This window comes from Ptychodera flava, chromosome 1 (assembly GCF_041260155.1).
Source record: "Ptychodera flava strain L36383 chromosome 1, AS_Pfla_20210202, whole genome shotgun sequence".
NCBI lineage: Eukaryota > Metazoa > Hemichordata > Enteropneusta > Ptychoderidae > Ptychodera > Ptychodera flava.
In genome coordinates this window covers 1,099,971-1,124,206 of record NC_091928.1, presented here as the reverse complement: position 1 = coordinate 1,124,206, position 24,236 = coordinate 1,099,971, and the positions used below count along the sequence as shown (strand labels likewise).

The 24,236-nt window shown below is 37.3% G+C and overlaps 2 protein-coding genes across 2 annotated transcripts in view; both read right to left on the bottom strand.

Moving 5' to 3' along the window:
- LOC139115989 (protein SpAN-like) overlaps nt 1–1,792 on the bottom strand; it is a 48,372-nt gene extending 46,580 nt beyond the window's left edge. The window contains exon 1 of the mRNA XM_070678510.1: nt 1,590–1,792. Within this exon, the coding sequence (XP_070534611.1) occupies nt 1,590–1,670 (81 nt within the window). The 5' untranslated portion in view covers nt 1,671–1,792. The remainder of the gene's footprint in view (nt 1–1,589) is intronic.
- A 5,028-nt stretch (nt 1,793–6,820) lies between these two features.
- Nucleotides 6,821–24,236, bottom strand: part of LOC139143871 (uncharacterized) — a 53,052-nt gene continuing 35,636 nt past the window's right edge. The window contains exons 5-6 of the mRNA XM_070714810.1: nt 13,461–13,737; nt 6,821–11,379 (exon numbers count right to left, since the gene is read on the bottom strand). Of these exons, the coding sequence (XP_070570911.1) occupies nt 11,100–11,379; nt 13,461–13,737 (557 nt within the window). The 3' untranslated portion in view covers nt 6,821–11,099. The remainder of the gene's footprint in view (nt 11,380–13,460; nt 13,738–24,236) is intronic.

The following is a 24,236-nucleotide window of genomic DNA, read 5'->3' as shown; positions in this document are numbered from 1 at the left end:
ATGACACTGGCCCATGGCACTGTTGTCGAACGTTTATATTTACAGCAAGTTCGGGCATAGCTTGTTCAAGCTTCTTTCGAAAAGCGTGTAAATTAGAGGAGGGCCCTCCAACATGGAAGGTCAACTTATTTTGTCGGTCGAATCAAGAGAGGACATTGAAGAGGAAAAATCGATTGAAAAAGACGGGGCAAAGAGTTAATAGATTTCAAGAGTTAATAGATTTTCACTCCTGGCCACTTTTATGTTTGTGAGTTTTTCTTTTCTTGTGAAATTGTTTTTGTCGTCTAGTGAAATTGTGTATTTATTTTCTCTTGTGTGCAGGTTCACTCCTGGCCATTTTTTCCTGCACTTTGTATTGTGCTACCTTTGTTTGTCGTGTTTCATGTTGTTCTGCCTTGTATCAGTTTGTATGTTCATCTGAGGGCCTTGGGGAAGATAAGCATCTTTACCGAAGCTTACCAGGCTACCCTCGTCAAACAAGGTTTAATAAAATAAAATTAAATAAATAAAAATAAACCGACAACGGATGAAAATATTTTAAGATGCATGGTGACCTACAGAATGAGGAAAAATGTTACGTTTTCGTTTACCATTTCTTTCAACGAAATGTCATTGTTCCGATCAGATTGACTTGATGTTATCAAATGCTTGAAGTACAGGGGTCTATATACGAACTGAATTAATAGAATTATGGTGACTCAGTCAACATATTCGAATCATCGACGCTTGTTCTCGAAGGCATATACATTGAAGGTTATACTGAATACTCCACGCGCCAACAGTGCAGACATTGACTAAAGATCGCTCGCTGCTAAACTTGCCTCTGTAGTAATTTTCCCAGACATTTTCCTCTACGGGTAATTCATAACCCACGTTAGAATAATTTTAGAAGTATATCCAAACGTGTTAACATGCCCTCTTATGAAAATTAGCCACCTCTAAATTCTTCACACCCCTTGGCCCTCCGACGATATAATCATACAGTCCTGTATAGGAAGCTCCCTGGCACAACAATTGATATTAAGTTATCTGTTCGCAGGGACCTGGACTATCTGTTAGTCTACATAGAAGCTCAGTCTAGTAGGCGTTGTATTAGCGAAATGCAACCACAGGGCACAGGGACCGTGCACATGATCTTCTACCTGTCTCCAATACAGTGTTTGTACCTGTTCCAATACAGTGTACGCGGTAAAATTAAACTAAAGTTTTTTATTTTACCATGCACCACAGACTTTGCCTGTGAATGGTGTAAGCAAATATGTAATACAATTCAAATTGTTTGCACGTTGCGACGTGCACACACTGTCCCTCCATGGGGTAGATAAGGAACGGGTCCAACTATGTAAAGTTTTCTACAAGTAGAAGTGTTTAGTATTGAGATATCGACTGATCACAATAATTGGAAGGTTAATTTCCAGACGAAAAGCGACGGAAAGTAATCAGCAGGACTGATTTGTCAAGGCAAACGTTCTTCATGAAATGTTGAAAAATGAAAAGCCGCAATTTGTCACACACTTACGTTCTACTTTTAAAGTTGTTTTCTCTTAAAATCCATAATATGGAAAGTGACGGGAATTATAAAGTCTTACCACAGTTACGGATTGTATCGGAATGGCGCAAGACAATCTTGTTACGTTAATTAGAACACTGAACATCAACCACAGAATCATCTTCAATGTCACGTGACTCCTCAACTAGAAGACAATTTCTAACGTATAGGTATTCCACAATCAACTTGGTAAGTGTGTTTCGTAGTGGAGCAACGAATTCTTTTAAAACGTGGAACCATAGACAGTACAATTGTCTATGGTGGAACCCCCGGTTGACCCAAATATGTAACCTATCGAACGAGTTGCATCACGTTGACACTTAATTAAAAGGTGTGAATTTCTTCTGAAATTAGCATGTATTTAACATTGTTATTGTCTGCAGCACGGCTTAACTGTAATTTGCATTACAAGAACACATTTTCGTTGAAACCATAAACAGTAGTCTGTCTACTGTCTATGTTAAAACCCTGCACTCAAATTAGGAAACATTTTTCTTAAAGGACGGTCAAAAGATAGGTATTCTCTACAATAGCAGTTACTGTTTTCATTAATTGTGCTAAATACGTTTAAATTATTAAAATATATGTGTATTCTATCATAATAGGGTATTATCTGTTTCGTTTATTAGTTACTTCAATTACAGTCTATAGAAACGAGCTGCTTCAAACCATGGAGGTAAAATGTAGACTCCAAGAGCAATTACACATTCCATTCATTGGATAAGCCAAAAGGGTCTACCGAAATGAGACTGAATATTAATCAACGTTGGTTAAAGGATTAGATACACCTCTGTGGTCACACAGAGATCCTATCGATCGGCTTTGCAGGGCGTCACCGTTTTCTCACAGGAAAATGATAGGGGCATATACCCTTCACCATGCTTCCCATAAGTTGTAAATTTTGGTGTATTGTCCATCATTTTAAGTTTGTTTGTAAAACTATTTTTTATTCTATGTCCGAAAAAGTTTGTATGTGTAGAAGACGTGAATGTTCAGTAATATCAAAACTTTAAACATGAAGGAAATGGCCACCTCAATGTTTTATAGAAGTGGAGTAGATATAGGCTTTCAGAAATAATTGTTGAAAAGACACTGGTGGTCGGCCACGAAATAAGTGGCAGTTTTATTCTCATGACAATTAGCAGCATACGTGTTTAAGTTATTGTAAGTATTTAGTATTTTCGATCTCATTTTGATGAAAATCTTTGTTTTGACGTGAACGCTGATTATACTGTAAAAAGGAAACCAAAATATATTACACATCCTGAGAAAGCTTAAATCATTTGATGTCATCTAGACTTTTTCAACTTTGTGTGCAAATCTCTTATTGAGAGTTTTCTACCTTTTAACAATCATGACCTATGGTACGGTAATGTAACTGTTAAAAACAGAAACAATCTTTCCCGAGTTGTGAATATAACAGAAAAAGTAATCGGTCCTTGGCAAAACTCTTTAACAAGCCATTATCACTCTGGAATAAAAGGAAACCAGAGAATATTATTATTCCCATCAGGATGCGCTATGCGGTTCAGGCGGTAGCCTGCCATTTTATATCTTTTCTACATCTGTGTCAAACTCTCTGTAAATCTAGTGTTGTAGACGGTTGTTTTACGTGTTGGTATCAATTTGATGAGCCTAAAGGTAGATTTCTTCAAGGATAAATTATTATTTGAATCTCATTGAATTAATGTCTTACGTGACGGTTGAATGAATTCGTCAAGACAAATTTATTCATCAACAATGACGTTGCATTGTACACACCGAGGCGTTTTTGAAGGCTAATATTTTAGGGGGCGAACAAGAAAGAGAACATTTTTCAATAAGAAGAAAGAAAATATCGAATGACACAATAATTTTCCTTTCAACATGCAGATTTTCATAAATGTCCTTTCGCCATACACCAGTTCCCACCAGAGGCAGTCGTCAGAGCTTTCCATATAGTTTCGTTAAGGTAACAATTCTGAAATCTACTTGGACAATGGCTGACTTTCTTATATCTTTTCGACATATCGCATACAGTCGCGCTAGGCTTCTAAACATGCTAAAGTCAGCTGTCCCCGTCGCATTGCGAAATGATTGTTTCAATAGTTGTGTCAGTACGGGGAAACATATCGTAGATATTTTAAGCTGAGGAATGCAATCCCCCAGACAAATTATTCGTCGCCTTTTGACACACCAAGAACAATCACTGTACTATTGAAAAATAAATGAATCTTTTGTTTCCTTTAAAGTAACCTAGAGTTTGTATCAGGGGGCAGACAGGGCAGTAGCCTTACCAACTTGCGGAAGGAGCCGGGGCAGAACTTCGTCTTGGTGAAACATTTTGAATGGTGGCTAATTTGCATGCAGCTTAGATCATATCCATTTTACCGTACACAATTACATATCAGAAGTGATGTCATATCTTTTGAAAGTAGCTGCCGAAAAAAACGTCACATACAAAGTAAAAAAAACTTTTAAATACAAAAAAAAAATGTTGCTTTTTCAAAAGAGAGTAGCGACAAACTACAGTCCGGTATTACCATACACGGTTTTTCCCTCTACTGTCGATGGTTTTACCGAGCTACCGTTCCTAGAGTCAGTGCAGGTACATAGAAATAACAGTTTGAACATATTTTTTCCCGCCATTCCTACAACATTTATAGTCCTACAGTATATGTTGGTATTGATGTGATTATTGATGTGAGTATTGGTGTGAACTCATTGGATTCTCCTTGTCATTACCACTCTAATCACAGTCCCTCAAAATTATAGTCCATGTCAAAGGTACGTACACACAGTCACCGTCCCTGTGGAGGGATTAGGGTGGTACAGTTGACAATTCAGGGTCATTTTCGCAGCAGATTATCGCTTCAAAATAAATACAGAACATCTCTAGTGTCAGCGCAACCATTGGGAGTTCAGTCTCCGAGGTTTTCTCGATTTGGTTTGCTTGTTTACGGACACATACCGCTTTATAGCAACATCGCCGAAATATGATGAAGATATAGGTTTGTTTGAAGTAAATAATCAAATAAATAAATACAAATACATTTTTCAATGCTTTGTGTGGGCAAAGTCCTTAGCTAGCGGGGATTGTGCGCCAGCCATTTCAAATAAACGTACATCTTCATGTTTCAGCTATGCTGTTTTGGGGATTTGGGGTCTCTCGAACTAAAAGCACTGGGTACTCAGAAAACAAACAAACAAACAAATAAATAAATAAATAAATAATCAAACGAACAAAATATTGACAAATATATATATATATATATTATATATATATATATATATATATATATATATATATATATATATATATATATATATATATATCCAACAATTGTACACGGCGAAAGCTTCTGTAACCTAGGTTACAAGGGCATTAGCCGTGTACCTGAACACAGTCGATTGTTTTCCTCCCGAACCAAAGGAGCGTGGATATGCAAAGGCCGAGCAATGGTAGTTAGCAGGCGAAATCCCTAGAATCTCTGTTTTCATAATCATAAGCTGAATACATAATCATTATCCGGAAGTATGCAAATTAGACGTCGAAATGATTTAACAATCCGGAGTTTCAGTTGTACAGCCCATTTTAAAAGGGCGTCGATGGCTTACCGCTTTACTATCTCGCCAACGGTGGTCGGGTATAGGAGGAATACCAAATACGACTTTATTGTGGTTCAATTCGTGTTTTAAGACCATTTACTTCCATTCCCTTTGTGCATAAGGTTTCAACCGATGTGACCGAGTTGAGGAAAACGATGGTGAATCCATGTACTCTTGACACTACATTACGTTCAACGGTCGAGTGACTTTTGTGATTGGTTGTGCAAATGTTTAAAACTAGACAGCTTCAAGATTCATAATTTATCGCATGCTTTCTGTTGACATCATGCCAGGTGGTATTGGGCTGGTTGCCATATTGGTTGTGTGGGCAACCTATATACTGTTCAATTTTCAATCACAATTGAAAATTATTGTGACCAAAAGTGTCCACTGATGTAAGGAAACGGAGAATTCAATACGTTTTTGATGTATGCTTCTTCCTTAGAGCAAAACAAGAAGGAAGGTAGGTTTGAGAAGCCTACACCATGTATAAAGTGGTACCACTTCAAAACATAGGGCAAAAGTCCCTGAAGCTACTATAGACATGGATACAAAATTAAGTATTTCCTGACTGTATGAAATTATCTCACTAAGGTCATCCTAGGGACATGTAAACCAAATTTTAAAGCTGTCTGACCAGCGGTTTTGAAAAAACAAGCGACCCAACAGTCGACAGAGCTCTGCTGTGTTATGTAGAGAATAACTTATTGTGACACATGTATTGATGAAGAAGATAGATATCTTTGATAGCTCATTTCAGGATGGCCTGACCAAAAATTGCAAAATTAGCTGCAAAAATACAAAATGTATGATTTCATCATAATTGCAATATATTACATTAAGATAAAGCCCAGGAACCTGTATACCAAATATCAAAGCTATCAGATGAGTAACTTTTGAGAAACAAACATTTTGACCAAAAATGGCAAAAATTGCACCAAAAATACAAAATTGCAGATTTTGTCAATATTCAATATATCATATTAAGTTCATCTGTAGGAACCTGTATACCAAATATCAGAGCTGTCAGATGAGCGGTTTTGATGAAATACAGTTTTGACCAAAAATGACAAAAAAATCAAAGTTGGGTTATCCTTAGGGACCTGTATACCACATAACAAAGCTGTCTGACCAGCGGTTATGAAGGAGATTTTCTACCAAAAATGCCTTTTTTGGCACTAATTTGCATATTTCAAAAGTAACAAAAAATAAAAAAAAACCAAAAAATCATATTTTTCATCTACACAACAAATATAAAATCAGTAAGTACTGCAGTTCTCAAGATATTTGAGTGGATGGCACTTCACAAACGGACATACATACATACATACAGACTGACACTGGACGGATACCCATCCCAATGGCTTCTATACACTATATAGTCTATAGTAGCTAAAAAATGCAGTCTTATTGACCTAACACAAGACGAAATTGCCATTTGCTCAAAAATAATAAATTTTAGTCAAATTGCTTAAAAATATTATTTGGGATTCTGATGATGAATACAAAGGTTTAAAACATAATAAATCCAAAGTTGACATAACTTACTGACCAGTAAGCTATTAAAGCTATGATTTACTGGTATAAAGGCAGATACCGTTTTTTAAAGCTGTCTAACCAGTAAGCTGATCAAGATGGTAAAAGTTTGAAGACTTATCAAACTGAAATAAGTACATCTCAAGGTTTGTGTGATTACAATGTTCTTTTTATTTTAAATCCATGCAAAAAACAATTTTTATCAGACATTAAAAATTAAGAATCTCAATGAAACTGATAACAGATAACACAGTAAAACCGATACTTAGGAAGTTTTCATACATTCACCTAAACTTGCAGGGTTTTGCCGGTGGAATTTGTCATAGCATGCAACCCCTTATACATAAGTGAAAATTGTGTTTCATGTATTGATTGTGTATTTAATGCAATTCAAAATGTTAACATGTATTAACCCTTATCCTGCACTGCCTGTCACTTGCTATTAGTCAAGTCTTACTGATCATAGACCCTAAAAAAGGTCTATGGTAAAGTACTGTACTGACCAAAAATCTACAAATATGTTTGCACACTTAGCAGATATGTATAGCAGTTTTAGATGGCAAAAATCATACTTTCAGTATGTTTTCAGGGCCTTTAAATGTTAAAGTCTTTATTAAAATGCAACATATGGGACATGTTATGCCTTTACTAGTATTTCTGACTTGATGGTGACATATGAACATAGCAAGAAAAAGGTTAATGTTACAACTTGGAAGTGGATGATACAGAATTCTGTAATTACAACCTTTTTACTCTCCTCTTTAGACTAGGAATGAAGAGCTTGCTCACAGAATCTAATGAGTCAATGTAAAGTTTCAAAATTGATTTACTGTACTGATATGAAGAATCATTTGATGTAATAGGCTGTGATAAAACATTTCAAGGTGACAGTTAAGGTAGAATGCACCTCAGACTCTCAAATTTTTACAATTCTTTTCTGATATACCACATGTGGGGGTTCATTTTAAAGCTCTTGGTGAAAGAAAACTTTTTACCACCTTAGTTTTTCGAAATTCGAAAATTTTAACACAGGGATGCAGCCTTTTTGAATTTCTAATGTCAGTAAATCTTGGGTAATTTGTTTCTCTAGCACCAAAATTTGCACAGTGACCCCCTGTTTTTATTCTTGATTTTGAAAGAGAATGATTGAAAGATCCCTTGAGGAAAGTTTGAGCAAAAGTTTAAGTCTTTCACTTTCGAGGTGCATACTACCTTAAGACATATAACCGTTTTGAATGGTGTCTTTGGATACAATCATTGAGAAAGTATTCTATGATAATGGAAGTAAAACTGCTGTACAGCTGGTTCAACTAAATCCAAGTGTAGCAGATCATTTTAAAATCCAACATTATCTGGTGTTCCAATAATTAATGTTCATTAAAATTTTCATGGTTTGTGAACATGAGTTACGATTGAAAAGATGATGCATTAAATATTATATTGTAGGATCATGTGTTTTTCTTCAATGAATAAAAACTAACTAGCAAGGGATCACAAAAACTCATACATACAAAATCACAAACAGACACTGACTTATCCCAATGACTTCCCATGCTATGTACACATGGTAGCTGAAACTCCATGCTACGTACACATGGCAGCTGAAACTCCACTCTAACATATTCCATTTTGAAAGGAGTAAAAAATAATGGCATTTTAGTTGGTTTCCCTATTTTTTCTTATCTTCTACCGTCTGTTCATCATTTCCACACATTCTACACAGTTATTTGAAAATGACTTAATGACAGAATCAGCATACGGAAAAACTTAGCATTACATTAAAAGTTTTAGATATAAATGTATGAGTAAATATATGTTGTTTGTCTGTTAAAGCAATATAGGCCTACATAAAGTACACATACATGTATGAAAAGATATTCTTCAGTTGATCATGAACATAACACACATTACTGTATTTGCTATAGCCTTTCCATACATCCATTAATTTCACTTTTCAAGGCACATAATCTATCCCCTGTGTATGACAAGGCACATGGACATCCTCTGTACTCTGCAAGTCACTTAATTTACTCTCTGTTGTTTTAATACCCAGGGGTCTGTCACTTCTAGATACCCAGGGGTCTGTCACTTCTAGATACCCAGTCTGTCACTTCTAGATACCCAGTCTGTCACTTCTGGACACCCAGTCTGTTACATCTAGTTACCCAGTCTGTCACTTCTAAACTCCCAGTCTGTCATTTCTAGTTACCCAGTCTGTCACTTCTATGACGCCTGTTCAGTCTCGACCTTTTTGTATACTCAACATTATGTACCATGTGTTTCATAAAACAATATTCAAACTGTACATTTGGATGCATATTGTTTGATGTAATCATTCACTCATACCATGTTTTGATAAAAAAAAATAATCTTGATTTCCAAACACACACTGTTATGTTGAGCAAGATAATAATCCTTGGTGTTCCAATGACAATGAATTCATTTCTGTACACAAAGTTTGAACTATTTTAACTACATTCATTTAACCCTTTGAGAGCTGCAATTTTCTCCCGCCAAAATTTTAGTGCAAAATTTTACCAATTTTTATGAATTTTTCAATAATCTTTTGATAATTTTGGACCAAACGGACATCACATTTCATTTGCTACAGTTTTTTCTCAAAATTTTGGCAAACCTCTGAGAAAAATTGACTGGGGTCTATTCTGTAAAAGGGGAGAAAAATAGACTTTGGCACTCAAAGGGTTAATGATAGTTACATAACGGCTACAAAAAATGACACCCTAGGAGATATACTGTTACCAACATTTACTTGTAAACATTACATTTTAAAAATATTTGAATACTGCTGGCTTTGAACAACAAAGTTTAACTAATGTAATCACCATATGTTATTACAACCAACCTGGATCACCATGTGTTATTACAAGCAACCGGGTGGCTGTAGGAGGTCTGCTAAGATTTTTCCTGAAATTAATCTTGTGTCCAATATCACTGATTCATAGGACACTCCAACTATTGACCACTTCAACTACAAAGTCAGAAATTTAAAAACAATATGACTTGGAAAACACAATTGAAAAATACCGCAATTATACGGTGTCGCTCAAATTTGATCAGAATCGGTACATACCAGTGTGGGTTAACAAAGATCAACAATAAATGTTGTTTCTATCTGTTCAGTGCAGGAAAATTCTACGTTGATGTTATGACAATGATTTCTGCACAGTACAACCAGACAAACAACAAGAAATATTTAAACCAGAAAAACAAGAATGACAAAAGTAATTAAGGTCCGAAACTTTAGGTACTGGAGGTCAACTTTAGCAACATGCATAGCAGAAAGGCAGCTAGCCCCCCTTAGTTTGACCATAGACGGTCTTCCTCCCCTCTTCTGTCTATGGTTTGAGCAGGTCTGTTAATATGTAACAGTTCATAAACAATGACAGGAAATGACTCAAGTCAGTGGAGTAAGCCTGTTTCAAGCCTGTTTCAGAATTTCGCGTTTTCTTACCTCATTTGCACATTTTTGACACTGACGTGTTCATTTGAACAAATTCACATCTCAACCCCTACATCTACCTGTACACCAAATACTGAGACGGAAGCTTTGGCGCTATGGGAGCCTTTGCGTGTGACGGACATACATCCGCACATACCCACAAATATACAGACACAGACGCCACTCAGACTCATCATATAAGCTCTTTTTGGTATTTATATATAAAACCAAATATGAGCTAATAAACAATTAAAGACAATTGAAGTGATCTAGTGATAGTTAAACAATACTGAGTTTTAAAATAGTGTAATAAACATAATAAACAAAAGTGAATCAGAGGTTTGACTAAAAATGATCAAATTACCTGAAAAAGTTACATATGTAAGGGTAGAGAAGTACAGGCATTGAAAAGAGGGTAGAGAAGTACAGGCATTGAAAAGAGGGCAGAGAAGCACAGGCATCGACCAGAGGGTAGAGAAGTGCAGGCACTGAAAAGAGGGCAGAGAAGTACAGGCATTGAACAGAGGGCAGAGAAGTACAGGCATTGAAAAGAGGGCAGAGAAGTAAAGGCATCGACCAGAGGGTAGAGAAGTACAGGCACTGGGGAGAAAGAAACCACTGATTCAATTCAAGGTTTGTTCTCCATCTTTCAGCAAAACCTTTTACGGAAGTTACATAATGTAATTCATTAGTCCTACATAGTTTTTGAACTCCGTTTGACATAAATATATGTGTATATTTACTTATCTACTTGTCTTGTGAACAAGCTGGACAGTTGAGACTTTTTATCCTTAAACTGAACATCCTAGTTCAATGGATTACATTCCCTCACCATTCACTGAAGACTCTGTAATATATGTGCTTCTTTCAGAGAAATTACTGACAAGAAAATCAACCCACTCTCTGCATGATGACAAAGTCCTTCAACAACAGTTTACACTTTGCCTATTCTACAATGTTTGTCGATCATTTCGGCAGAGATGAGCCTTGAGAATTTGGAGCAGATAAGTGTGAAACTTGCACGATGGTAGGCACACTGCCAGTGTTCTGTCTTTGAATCCTGCGGCTTACGTATGATAGACGACCCAGTAACTGTTGATAATCTTTTGGCCAGTGATAAATGACTGTATTACGAAGCCATATGGGGACATCAGTGAAACTGGAATCATCCATTAGAACTGGAATAAAGCGATCATATCTGGATCCATTTTCTCTATGCTTTGTTTGCATCAAGGTTGCAATGTATCTGTAAAGATAATGCAGTTAAACATATGTTAGTATTGGTTTTTGTCAGTGAAGCCACGTTCTTTTGAGGCCACTTTAAGTTGAATATACCTTTTAACATCATCCAGTTGAAGTTGCATGCAGAATACCTGACACCTGAGATAAACCCTTTTAGTCCACCAAGTCATGTCACTTTTGCATTGAATTCTCATGATATGCATGTCAACATTTACAAATCTCCAATAATCAAGATGATTGTGTCATGGTCCACCATTCTGCCTATGCCACAAAGCATGCTGGGTAGCTCGAGAAAAGTGAGCTTCTTTCCACACAGCAAGCAAGGCCATCAACACCTGCCATGAAGAAGAGTATCCAAAAATGTTTTGACTAAAAAAGTACTGTGAACAGTGGATTGTCACTTTCAATGAAGAGTCAGAGTGGATTGTCACTTTCAATTAAATTCTATTTCCACTCTTACTCTGCCGTACAGTGATATTATATTACAGAGTAACCAACATAGCAAGTATTAGTCTGTACACTGTTAAATTCTGCATTTAATATAATATACATTCAAACAAAGATATGTGATACTTCGGCTCGAAGTTGTACGGCTCCACGAAAAACACTCGTATACGATGACGTCAAACAGAGAAATATTCCATGGGATTATATATTTATCACATGAACAGTCTTCTTATTTTTCTTTGATGTGGATGGATCAAAATTAATGTAACAAAGTGCATGATTTTTATTGCGATTTAGTGTTTTATTTTACGCAGATTACTTTTATTTAATGAGTAAAGCGGCACGTCACCCAGGAGATGTGCAAATGTTTACAGGTATACTTTCATTCATAAATCCGATTATGCCTCAATTTTGATACACCGAATGGTATCTCCACCAATCAGACATACGGATTCGGTCACGTGCGCGTGTCAATCATTGTCTCGCGCTGGACCGATGCCAAGGCAAGTCTGCCACGGTGGACATAGCTTTCACTGCACTAGCGACGGATAACCATAGTATTTTGAGTTTTTCAGAATATTTACAATTATATTTATGAAGTTAATGCAATGACACAATCAAAACAGTAGTTATCATTCTTAGAGATGCTGTGGCTTTTAAAATATCACAAGTTTACGACCTTGGCAAGCCTGAAAGATTCAGATCAATGACACACAGAGTGTAAGCTTATACACTTGAAGTGGGCACTGCTGTCACTGGTATCCGCCGGTGACCATCTCGGTCGCCAATGTTTTTGTCTTACGGACTTTGATGTTTGCTGTGACACATATATTGCCCATTGGTACATCCCAATTTTGTTACTTGATGGGAACTGTTCTGTTGTGAGTGTTGTCCAAGTCAACTTTGCAGCCCTGCACTGTGCTGCAGAGTTTAAGTCGACAGCTTATGTCTTCACTATAGCCTTACGCTGCAGGTTTGATCCCGATCGAGAAACAACAGAATAATTTGTGTAATGAAGGAAGTTTATCGTTGTTCGTTGAATGACTTTATGCTTGTGCCTTCTATGTGCTTTCCTGAAGATTATATGGTACTCATTTAATGAGTTGAACTTTTGTTGAGGTGTATCTTTGGGTTTATTGCCAACCGGGATTGCCAGGTATGACGTCACTTGGCGATCGCAAGGTACGACAACGTAGCCTTACGACTGGAGCCGTGACGTTACTGAGCCATTAAAATGATAGCCAGTATCCTAATTTGATTCTTGGGAATAGCTAAAGCTTTAGCAACTTGAAATTTCATTGGACATGCCTTCTATGTTTCCATATCGTGATTTATCAGGTCACCTTTTTGTCAAAATGCCATGAGAGCACGGAATCAATCACGACAAATCGGTCTGTGTCACAACGTGCATGTACGAATGGTACCATTGCAGGAAAAAAGTTCCGCTTGATGACACACAACAGGGATAATATAGATTTCTTATCTGTGCTGGTGTACATAACACAGGTAAAGATACGGGCTAGTTCATGTGATAAATAGAATTTACTAAACAACTACCATCTGACAATACATATTTGCTATTCATAGTATGATGGGTCTTCTGAAAGACTTCTTTCAATACATCATGACCTCTCTTACCTTGTGTTCAGACTAGAGTCATTGACATCATCTGGTACATCTATTAACTTAGCTTCTTCAATATATTTTGGACTGCAACACACCAAGATGAAATCACTTGACTCAAATTGCTCTGTCAACCAACCCACTCTATCTTCCCCCATTTTCCTAAATGAAGATCTCTTCATGTCCAAATACACCCGAAAACCATTTCCCGTCAGATTTTCCAGCAAATTTTTCAATCCAGTGGATGATTTCTTCTGATCACTAGCATATGTCAAGAAAACTGTTGGCCTTGCTGTGTGTAGAAAAACATAGTAGCTGCTATTGAAATTAGTTGAACCAAACACCTAAATTGGTTATGATGGAATGTAAAACATAGTTGGGCAATTTCTAACTCGTATAAGCAGGAGGAATGTAAAACATGAGTGTCATACCCAACACAAAACATTCTATCATAATCCACTGAGTTAGGTCATCCCCAGGAATCTGGATACCAATTATCAAAGCTGTTTTGACAAGTGGTTATGAATTAGAAGATTTTTGACAAAATAAATGCTGCCATGAGCGAATTTGCGTATTTTGCATATTTTCAATAATATGATCAAAAAGAAAAAAAATTTGTCATAATCACATGATACATTTACACACCAAATATCATAGTCTGTGAGGTCTGTGGTTCTACAAATATTTGCGTAGGCAAACATGCATACATACGTACGTACGTACGTACAAACATATAATGTACAAATATGTATGTACGTACATACATATAGGCAGACATACAAATGGATGCTGAAGAGATACCAATCCCTGGGTATCTGAGCCAATAGAACCAATACCGGTAGCTTCTGTAGTCTATTATTGTCTATCGTAAGCAAAAAAGTAAAAACATGCAGTTTCAGTGATTAATGTTTTTTACTATTAGCATTATGCTTTTTCTGAAGGCTAATATGCCTCTTAAGAAGTCAGTAAAATTTTGTAGTCAAAAGAGCATTTGTACACTCTCTTTCTTTTCCACCAAAACACAATTCTTTGATTTTCATGAATCTGGTTTTGGTTCTGCTTTTTCTTCATGCAATATCCATTTCACTCACTTCAATACACACATGTATTGAAAGGAAGTAGCTATTAAGTAATGAATGAATTACGGAAGTAAGGAATGCTCATGTCTGTTGCTGTCAACAACACATACTTTCATGAAGTTAATAGCAAATGTGCAGGGTCCACAGTGGAATCTCCACAGTCAATGTGCCTTGTTTTGTGCGCGCCAACGATGGGCCTGCATTCGAAGGCTACACTGTGCAGCTGTGAGCACGCGCTGCCAGACACAGCGACTGTCGGTTTTTGCAAGTATATGAATTTTCATAAGGGTAGTGACGTCAAAAGAAACACCTATCTAACTGGGCGGAGAGAATAAATACTAGTAGCTGGTAGACCTATATACGCGGTATGTTTTTATTTTTCATTTTTAATTTTATTTGGCTATGGTACTTGTCGTTTTTTTTATTAACGGATGTGTGTAGTTCTATAAAGTACCTTGAACAGGCACAAATCCGTCCGGTCGCTTGCAAGAATGTCCAGACCCTGGGATTCGCATCTCGTCTCTGAAGGGCGCTTGTATGTTCTAACAGGGAAGAACGCGAATTGCAGGGTCTCTGCCAGACTACATGTAGGTCCATAGCTGATTATCTGAACTCAAAGAATTTTTACTAAACCTGACCAAAGCCACCATTTCAGGCCAATCAATATGATTACGTCAACATTCACATTGTAATCCTACATGTCTACATTCCTTGTATTTAATGATTGAATACCGTTGGTCATGGTTGAGATCAATAGATGTACTATTGTGCATGACTTGATCACCTGCATGAGTTTCAATGGTTCACATCAAAATATGACTTAAGTGAACACTGTGCCAAAACCACTGCATTAGAAACAAGCGGTAGAAGAGAAAATACCGTCAAGGACACTATGTGCTCACATTCGGTTTGAATATTGGTCCATTCGAGAAATATTTAAACCAGGAAAAACAACAATGACAAAAGCAAATAAGGTCTCCAACTTAGGTACTGGAGGTCATCTTTAGGAACATGCATATCAACTTATATAGCAATGGGACAAGCAGATCCTAAATATATAAGCAAATGTCAACAACAAAAAACAGACAGAGAAGGCTTGATAAAAAGAAAATAGCGTCAAGGACACTGAAGCTCCTCAAGTGTGAGGCCAGTTGAAGTAGTTGGTTGTTGGTAAGCAGTAATTGACTTGGAGGCATGGGGTTGAGATACGGGATACACAACATTTGTGTTAGATACATTCAATTGTATATACGGCATGATTTGGCGCATTAATATAATAATAAGTTGCATACATTAACATCAATATATCCTGATGGAGTATGTGGCGGTTTATTATAAGGCGACCAGTAAAGTGAGTAAGCGCCATTTACTGCATTGGAATGCAGGAGAGCCACCGTAATTTCTCTGTCAGCACTCTAGTGAAAATTGCTTCATTGTGTTTTTCAACATTTAAATTTGTAGTATACAAGTGAATTGCATTTTCACATTGATCTGCTTGACCAGAAAATTCATCAGCCTTTTGCTGAAGTAGGTTTATATCTTCTTGTGTATATTGGCCAACTCTGAGATGATTAAGTAATTCTGCAAAATGTTTACCATCTTTCTGTCTGCACAGGCGCAATAGAGAAATAAATATGCAAAAAAGATGAAAGGCTACAGTAGTATTTGTGAAATCGAGCTCAAAGGTCATCGAAGTCATGTGACATTTTGTCAAAAAAAATTGTATCCCATAGTTATCCCTATATACCAAAAATCAGACCTCTAGCTCTATTGGCTTGCCCAGAATTAGATATGTGCATAATTAATAAGGTACAGGATATGGCACCATAAGGTCTCCCATCATACCAAATGTGAAGGGTGTAGCACTTGTGGTTATTGAGTTATGGCCATATATGTATATTTGGGTTCAAAGGTCAGCCAGGTCACATAATATTTTGTCAAAAAAAATTGTATCTCATAGTTATCCCTATATACCGAAAATCAGACTTCTAGCTCTATTGACTGGCCCAAAATTAGATACATGCATAATTAATGAGGTACAGGATGCGTCATCGTTAGATGTCCCATCATACCAAATATGAAGGGTGTAGCCCTTGTGATTACTGAGTTATGAAGAAATATCTATATTTGAGGTCAAAGGTAATTGAGGTCACGTGACATTTTGTCAAAAAAATTGTATCCCATAGTTATCCCTATATACCAAAAATCAGACCTCCAGCTCTATTGGCTTGCCCCAAATTAGATATGTATATGATTAATGAGGTAAAGGTTGTGGCGTCATAAGGTTTCCCATCATACAAAATATGAAGGGTGTAGCCCTTGTGGTTACTGAGTTATGGACATATATGTATATTTGGGGTCAAAGGTCATCAAGGTCACGTGATATTTTGTCAAAAAAAATTGTATCCCATAGTTATCCCTACATACGAACAATCAGAACTATAGCTCTATTATTAAGCCCAGAATTAGGTATGTGCATAATTAACACAGGAAGTGGCTGGTCATGTGACATTGTCGAAAAACTTTGCTCCCATAGTTTTCTCTATGTAACAAAAACACATTGAAGTTGACAGCCAGTTAGAGTGAAATCCGATCAAGCTGCAAAACTTAATTAGCCAAGGTATTGTGTATCAGCGATTTTTACGACATTAACAGCTGGGCTTGATGTGGTCTTGTTTATATCTTTAATCAGCTACACCTCTCAGTTACACATCACACCAGGGCCGATTCATCTGTAAGAACTAGGATTGCAATGATTAGACCGTTGTAAGCAACAGATAACTTATCATTGTGTCCAACTGTCAGGAATTCCCAAAATTGTTTAATATGTAGATTCACTGAGACTGGACAAGCGAAAATTTCAAAACCTTCCTGAACTTTCAAGCTCATTTGTCCATCACAAATAAAAATGAAAGATACATGACATTGCAAAGTGTGGTGATTTGTTTATGTTTCTCTGTCTGACATTCATGGAGTGGCCCTGGTGTGTTGTGTAACTGAGAGCATGTAGCTGATTAAAGATGTAAACAAGACCACATCAAGCCCTGCTGTGTTGATGTTGTAAAAATCGCAGATACACATCTACGGAAGCTAGTTGGCCAAATCTTGACAGAAGGAAGTCTTGACAGAAGGAAGTAAAAGTTGACGCCGCAGTTTATCACATGACACATGGACGCACAGACGGAAGTTAGTTGGCCAAATCTTGACAGAAGGAAGTCTTGACAGAAGGAAGTAAAAGTTGACGCCGCCATTTCTAGTTTTCAATTCTAATAGCTCCTCAGTATATAAAACTGAGGAGCTAAAAAGGTGGGAGTGGATAAAAAAATGTACAAGGGATCTGGTAAAAAAGTAATGCTACATCATCAATCTTCTAGACTCTACCCCCTCCTGAATATCAATTGTTCCACCCCTTGGTATTACATAAGACCAAATGACAGGAAGTATATTTACTACCTTGGAGATTTTTTAATTCATGCGATGAGTGTTATCATTCTAATGTAAACAGCACTTTAGGTAGTTACAGAGGAAATGCCTCCACTGTGGGCGGTGAGTACAACATCTGGAATTATCCTGGATCCAAATTTCTCATCAGTTCTTGTATGTCTTACATAAAAAAGATGCAAAAATTGGTCCGAAATGAAAAATATCACCTCAGCTTTGTTTTCTGGATCAAATTTTCCTAAAAATTGATACCAAATATGACAAAATTATGTTCACAGCCTTCAAAATTGTCTCACAACATATCCTGGGTTAGTGTAGGTCATTTAAGGTCACAAACTGAGAAAATTACCTAAAATAGACATATTTTGGGGTTTCCCAACACTTTGAGCAGAAAATTTATCTAATAACATCCCTCAGGACTTTATACCAAATTACAAAGCTATCAAACAAAGGACTTTATACCAAATTACAAAGCTATCAAACAAGTAACTTTGAGAACGACTTTTCTTGACCAAAAATGACAATATTGTCTTAAAAATACAAATTTTTATATTTCAGGACAATTTCCACATATCTAACTATTGTCATCTCTGTACGTCTGTGTACCAAATATGAAAACTGTCTGTCCAGGGGTTTTAAAAAGGAAATACTGTTTAAGATTTTTTGACCAAAAATGACAAAATTGCTCAAAAATAGTAATTTTCCCAATTTTTTCTCATAATTTCAACAAGTCATCGTTGATGACACAGTCCCCACTTGTTAATGGGTACTTTGATTACAGGTCCTCAGAGAGGATAGAGTCCTCTTCATTAGGTCTGTGATAAAAATACTTTTGAATAAATTTGCTTGATACATGTCTGAGCTGTAGTTCAGGACATGAAAAAATCGTAATAAAATGGCCACATGGCGGCCTTATTGGATCGTATCACAAAACAAATCAATGTGCATATGTATGACATAGGTCAATGTCCTTGTACCAACTTTGAATAAAATCTGTTGAAACATGCCTGAGTAATGGCTCCGTACATGAAAAAATTGTAATAAAATGGCCGCCTAGCAGCCATATTGGATTGTATCACAAAACAAATTGACATGCATATGTATGACATAGGTCAATGTCCTTGTACCAGCTTTGAATAAAATCGGTTGAGATATGCCTGAGTTATGGCTCTGTACATGAAAAAAATTGAAAAAAAATGGCCGGAAGGTAGCCATATTGGATTGCATCACAAACAAATTGGTGTGCATATTTATGTGATCGGTATATGTCCTTGTACCAACTTTGAATAAAATCGGTTGAAACATGCCTGAGTAATGGCTCTATACATGAAAAAATCGTAATAAAATGGCCACACGACAGCCATATTGGATCGTACCACAAAACAAATTGACATGCATCTGTATGACATATGAAGTAATCCTTGTGACAAGTTTGAATGAAATCGCTACAGGCATCTCTGAGATGTCTGCGTGAACAGACGCACGCACGCACGCACGCACAGACATGACCTATAAGTCCATCTGCACAAAGTTTCATCAAATTTGGTACTGTTGTACCAGAAACAGCGCTCTAATCTTGAATTATGCAAATTAGACCTAATTATGCAAGCCATACCAATATAAATAGACCTGCATGTGAATGCCATAGTGTAGTATCCTTGTACCAAGTTTAAAAAGAATTGGCACAGGAATATCTCAGATATCTGCATTCATGAGCCCCTATGCATAGACACAGCATTAGTATTAATTTCATCCTGGAACCCCTGTGGATCATACCTGGGACCCCTGTGGATGGATATCAAATACAGGAAAGAAAACGGCCGTCACACAGCCATTTATGATCGAATCATTACAAAAATCCGCATGCATATATATGTGATAAGGATTAATATAGGTACTAACTTTCAATGCAATCGCGCCCGGCATCTCTGAGAAATTTACGTGAACAAACGTACAGTCGTAAAATATAGGAAACAAAATGGCCGCCACGCAGCCATTTTAGACCAGATCAAACTAAAAATCAATGTACATATGTATAACATATAGAGTAATCTATGTATCAAGTTTGAATGGAATCGCTCTTAGAATCACTGAGAAATTTGCGTGAACATACGCACCGTCATCAAATACAGGAAACAAAATGGCTGCCAGACGGCCATTTTGAATCGGATCGTAAAACAAATCGATGTGCATATGTATGGCATAGATGATAATCCTTGTACCAAGTTTGAATCAAATCGCTACAGGCGTCTCTGAGATATCTGCGTGAACGGACGGACGGACGGACGCACGGACGGACGCACACACGCACGCACGCACGCACGCACGCACGCACGGACATGACCAAACCTATAAGTCCCCCCGGGGACTAACAAATTACAAGAGTAACACCCTTGCAAAGAGACAACCCAAATTTGAGAGCAATTGGGCTGGCGGTTTCAGAGAAGAATTTTTACTGAAAATGAGAAAAATCACAAAAAAATTCAGCAAAAATACAAAATTAAGGATAATTTCACAATATTCATAAAACTGTATCAGGTTCACCTAAGGTACTTGCACACAAATTTTCAAAGCAATCAAAAAAGCGGCACACAAATTTTAAAAGCAATCAAAAAGGCGGTTCTTGAGTTATTAATTCTTAAAGCCCGGGGCGAAATGGACCGGGAACCGCATTAATGCCAAGTTTGGATGGGCGTTTTGGGGCATGGCTCTGCATAATGAGTCTGTTGGTAACGGTTGCTATCGTTCGCATTATCTGGGTAATCTGTTTGCTCTCAACTCATGCTCTGACTATAAGCTTAGGTACAGCCTTCGCAATACGCGAAAGAAAAAAGAAAGAAGGAAAAAATCTCAATTTCATAAAAACAGGAGCGTGCTGAGTTGATCTACTGAAGTTTTCGCTGAGTTGATTGACTGAAGTTGTTACGTGCAGAGAAAACGAACAAAAGGGGTGAACTCAGCAGTTAACGTTTTAAACAAAATTTATTACGAAAATAAAACTAATTGCTAAGTCAGGGATAGAGTACAAGCTTTAAAAGTGTACAGACTACTTATCTCAGCTGGGACGGCAAAGCTCCAGTCTCAGAGTTGTAACAGTCAGTTGGATGAATGAACAGTCCTTGCAGGCTTGAAGCTGCACAAAGTCCACAGTATAAATCCAGCGTTGGCAGTGAAGGTCTTGAAAAGTCTTGAGAATGACTACTGCTGGAGTTTAGTAACACACAAGAGACACGATCCCAAAAGTCTGACTGGAAGCTGTGCACGTCCCTTTTTAAAGGCATATAAGAAAATCTAGAACTTTTATTGACATGCTAATTACTGTTCTAAAATTATCTCCCTTACACAACTAATCAACTTTCCAGAACATTCCAAACATGACTAATTGAATTCAAGGTTGTGAGGTCATCAAGGGCAGTGACCTTGAGAATGTTCTAGACTAATTGAACTCAGGTCATGATGAGTGTGGGGGGAATGACCTACATAACACACCCCCTCTTCAAAAAAAAGAAAATTTTTCAAAGAAAAATCTTTCTTTTACAAATGTAATCTTGAAAAGGATTTAAGTACTCAAATTTTGTTTTACTCTAAAGTAAAGTTTCTTGAAAGTGAACAACAATAAAATTTCTTGAAAGTGAACAACAATAAACTCTAAATACGAGAGAGACAGTCTGCAATTAAATTGTCTCTGCCTTTGATATGTCTAATGTCAAGATTAAACTCCTGTAACATTAAACTCCATCTTAGCAATCTCTGATTTTTGCCTTTAAATTTCTGCAGAAAAACAAGAGGGTTGTGATCAATATAAACCACTATTGGCTGATTTGAAGAAGTAACATAAACTTCAAAATGCTGTAAAGCTAATATCAAAGATAAACACTCTTTTCAATTGTAGAGTAGTTTCTCTGAGATTTGTTAAATTTGCGTGAAAAATAGCAAACAGGATGATCTATACCATGACTATCCTCTTGCAATAAAACAGCACCAGCAGCCGTATCACTAGCATCTACAGCTAATTTGAATGGCAAAGTGAAATCTGGTGCAGACAACACTGGAGCACTTTGCAGTATGGCTTTAAGTGTATCAAATGCCTGTTGGCATTGCTCTGACCAAACAAACTTTACTTTCTTTTTAAGTAAGTTAGTCAAAGGCTCAGTAATTGTGGAGAAATTTGGACAGAATTTTCTGTAGTAACCAGCCATACCGAGAAAGCGCATCAGTTGTCGTTTGCAGTTTGGTATGGGAAAACTTGAAATGGCACTGATTTTGGCATCAACAGGTTTTACCTCACCCTGTCCTACAGTATGTCCGAGGTAAGTCACCCTCGCCCACCAAACTCAGATTTGGCAAGGTTGACAGTCAACATTGCTTTGCTCAGTCTCTCAAAGAACTTCCGCATGAGCTTGATGTGTTCCTCCCAGGTGTCACTATACAGGATGACGTCGTCAACGAAGCTGCACACCCGTCTAGCCCGGATATGACGTCGTTGATCATCCGTTGGAACGTTGCCGGAGAGTTCTTCATTCCGAATGGCATCACCTTGTACTGGAACAATCCGTCTGGTGTAACAAAGGCGGATATTTCACGAGCACGATCCGTCAGAGGGACTTGCCAAAATCCCTTCAGTAGGTCAAATTTTGTCACATACTTGGCTTTTCCCACTCGGTCGATGCAGTCATCAATCCTCGGGATTGGGAAAGTGTCTGTCTTTGTTAAAGCGTTGACCTTCCTAAAGTCCGTGCACATACGATAACTGTGGTCTGATTTGGGAACAAGTATGCACGGCGAACTCCAGTTACTTTTACTGGGTTCAATAAAGTCATTGTCCAGCAGGTATTTGACTTCTTCCTGGAGATATTTCGCTTTTGTTGGATTCAGTCTGTATGGATGTTGTTTTACAGGCTTACTGTCCCCAACATCAACGTCGTGATAGATGACGTTTGTCCTCGTTGGAACATCTTGAAACAGGTGTTTATATTCGTGGAGCAGTTCTTTCACCTGTTGTTGTTGTTCTGGCTGGAGGTGTGCCAACTTTGTAGACTCCAGCTTCTCCAGGATTTCTGAGTTCTGAAGCTTGACCGAGCCCAGCTTTGAGTTTAGAGTATTTTCACTCAAGTCAGTTTCAGTATCACTATCTTCATAATGGCCAGAACTGACGGTACTGACAGGCTGAGTTATAGTAGGATTATCCCTATCCAAATATGGCTTAAGCATATTTATGTGACATAGCTGTTTTTGTTTTCGCCTGTCAGGTGTTATTATGATGTAATTTAAATCACTCAATTTCTTATCAATTAGGTATGGCCCAAAGTAACGAGCATGGAGTGGTTTGCCAGGAATTGGAAGTAGAACAAGAACTTTTTGACCTGGTTCAAACTTCCGTTTTGAGGTGTTTTTATCATATTTGGTTTTCATTGACTGCTGAGATGACTCAAGATTTTCTCTGGCTAATTCACATGCTTTAGAGAGTTTCGTACGAAAATCTGACACATATTGCAAAATATTCAGACAATCATCATCGTCTGATAGGAATTTCTCTTTAACGAGCTTAAGTGGGCCACGGACTGTATGTCCAAATACAAGCTCAAATGGGCTAAAACCAAGAGACTCTTGAATTGACTCTCTAACAGCAAAGAGCAAAAAATGAATTCCTTCATCCCACTGCTTCTCTGTGTCAAAACAGTAGGTCCTAATCATGTTTTTCAAAGTTTGATGAAATCGCTCAAGAGCACCCTGACTTTCTGGATGATAGGCGGATGACCTATACTGTTTAATGCCTAGCTGATCCATTACTTGTTGAAAAATACCAGACATAAAGTTGGAGCCTTGATCGGACTGGACACATTTAGGGAGGCCAAATAAAGTGAAAAATTTGACTAAAGCTCTCACTATAGTCTTTGTCTTTATGTTTCTCAGTGGTATGGCTTCTGGGAACCGGGTTGATGTACACATAATTGTCAACATATACTCATTTCCTGATCTTGTTTTTGGTAGGGGCCCAACACAGTCTATTAGTATCCTACTAAATGGTTCTTGAAATGCAGGAATTGGCTGTAAAGGGGCCTTTGGAATGGTCTGATTTGGCTTTCCTACCATTTGACATGTGTGACAAGTTTTACAGAAATGTGCTACATCCTGCCTGAGATTAGGCCAATAAAAGTGACTGAGAATTTTATGATAAGTTTTCCTTACTCCAAATGACCAGCCCAGGGCGTTTCATGGGCCAGACGCAATATTTCAGCACGGTAGGGCTTTGGAACCACAATTTGATGTT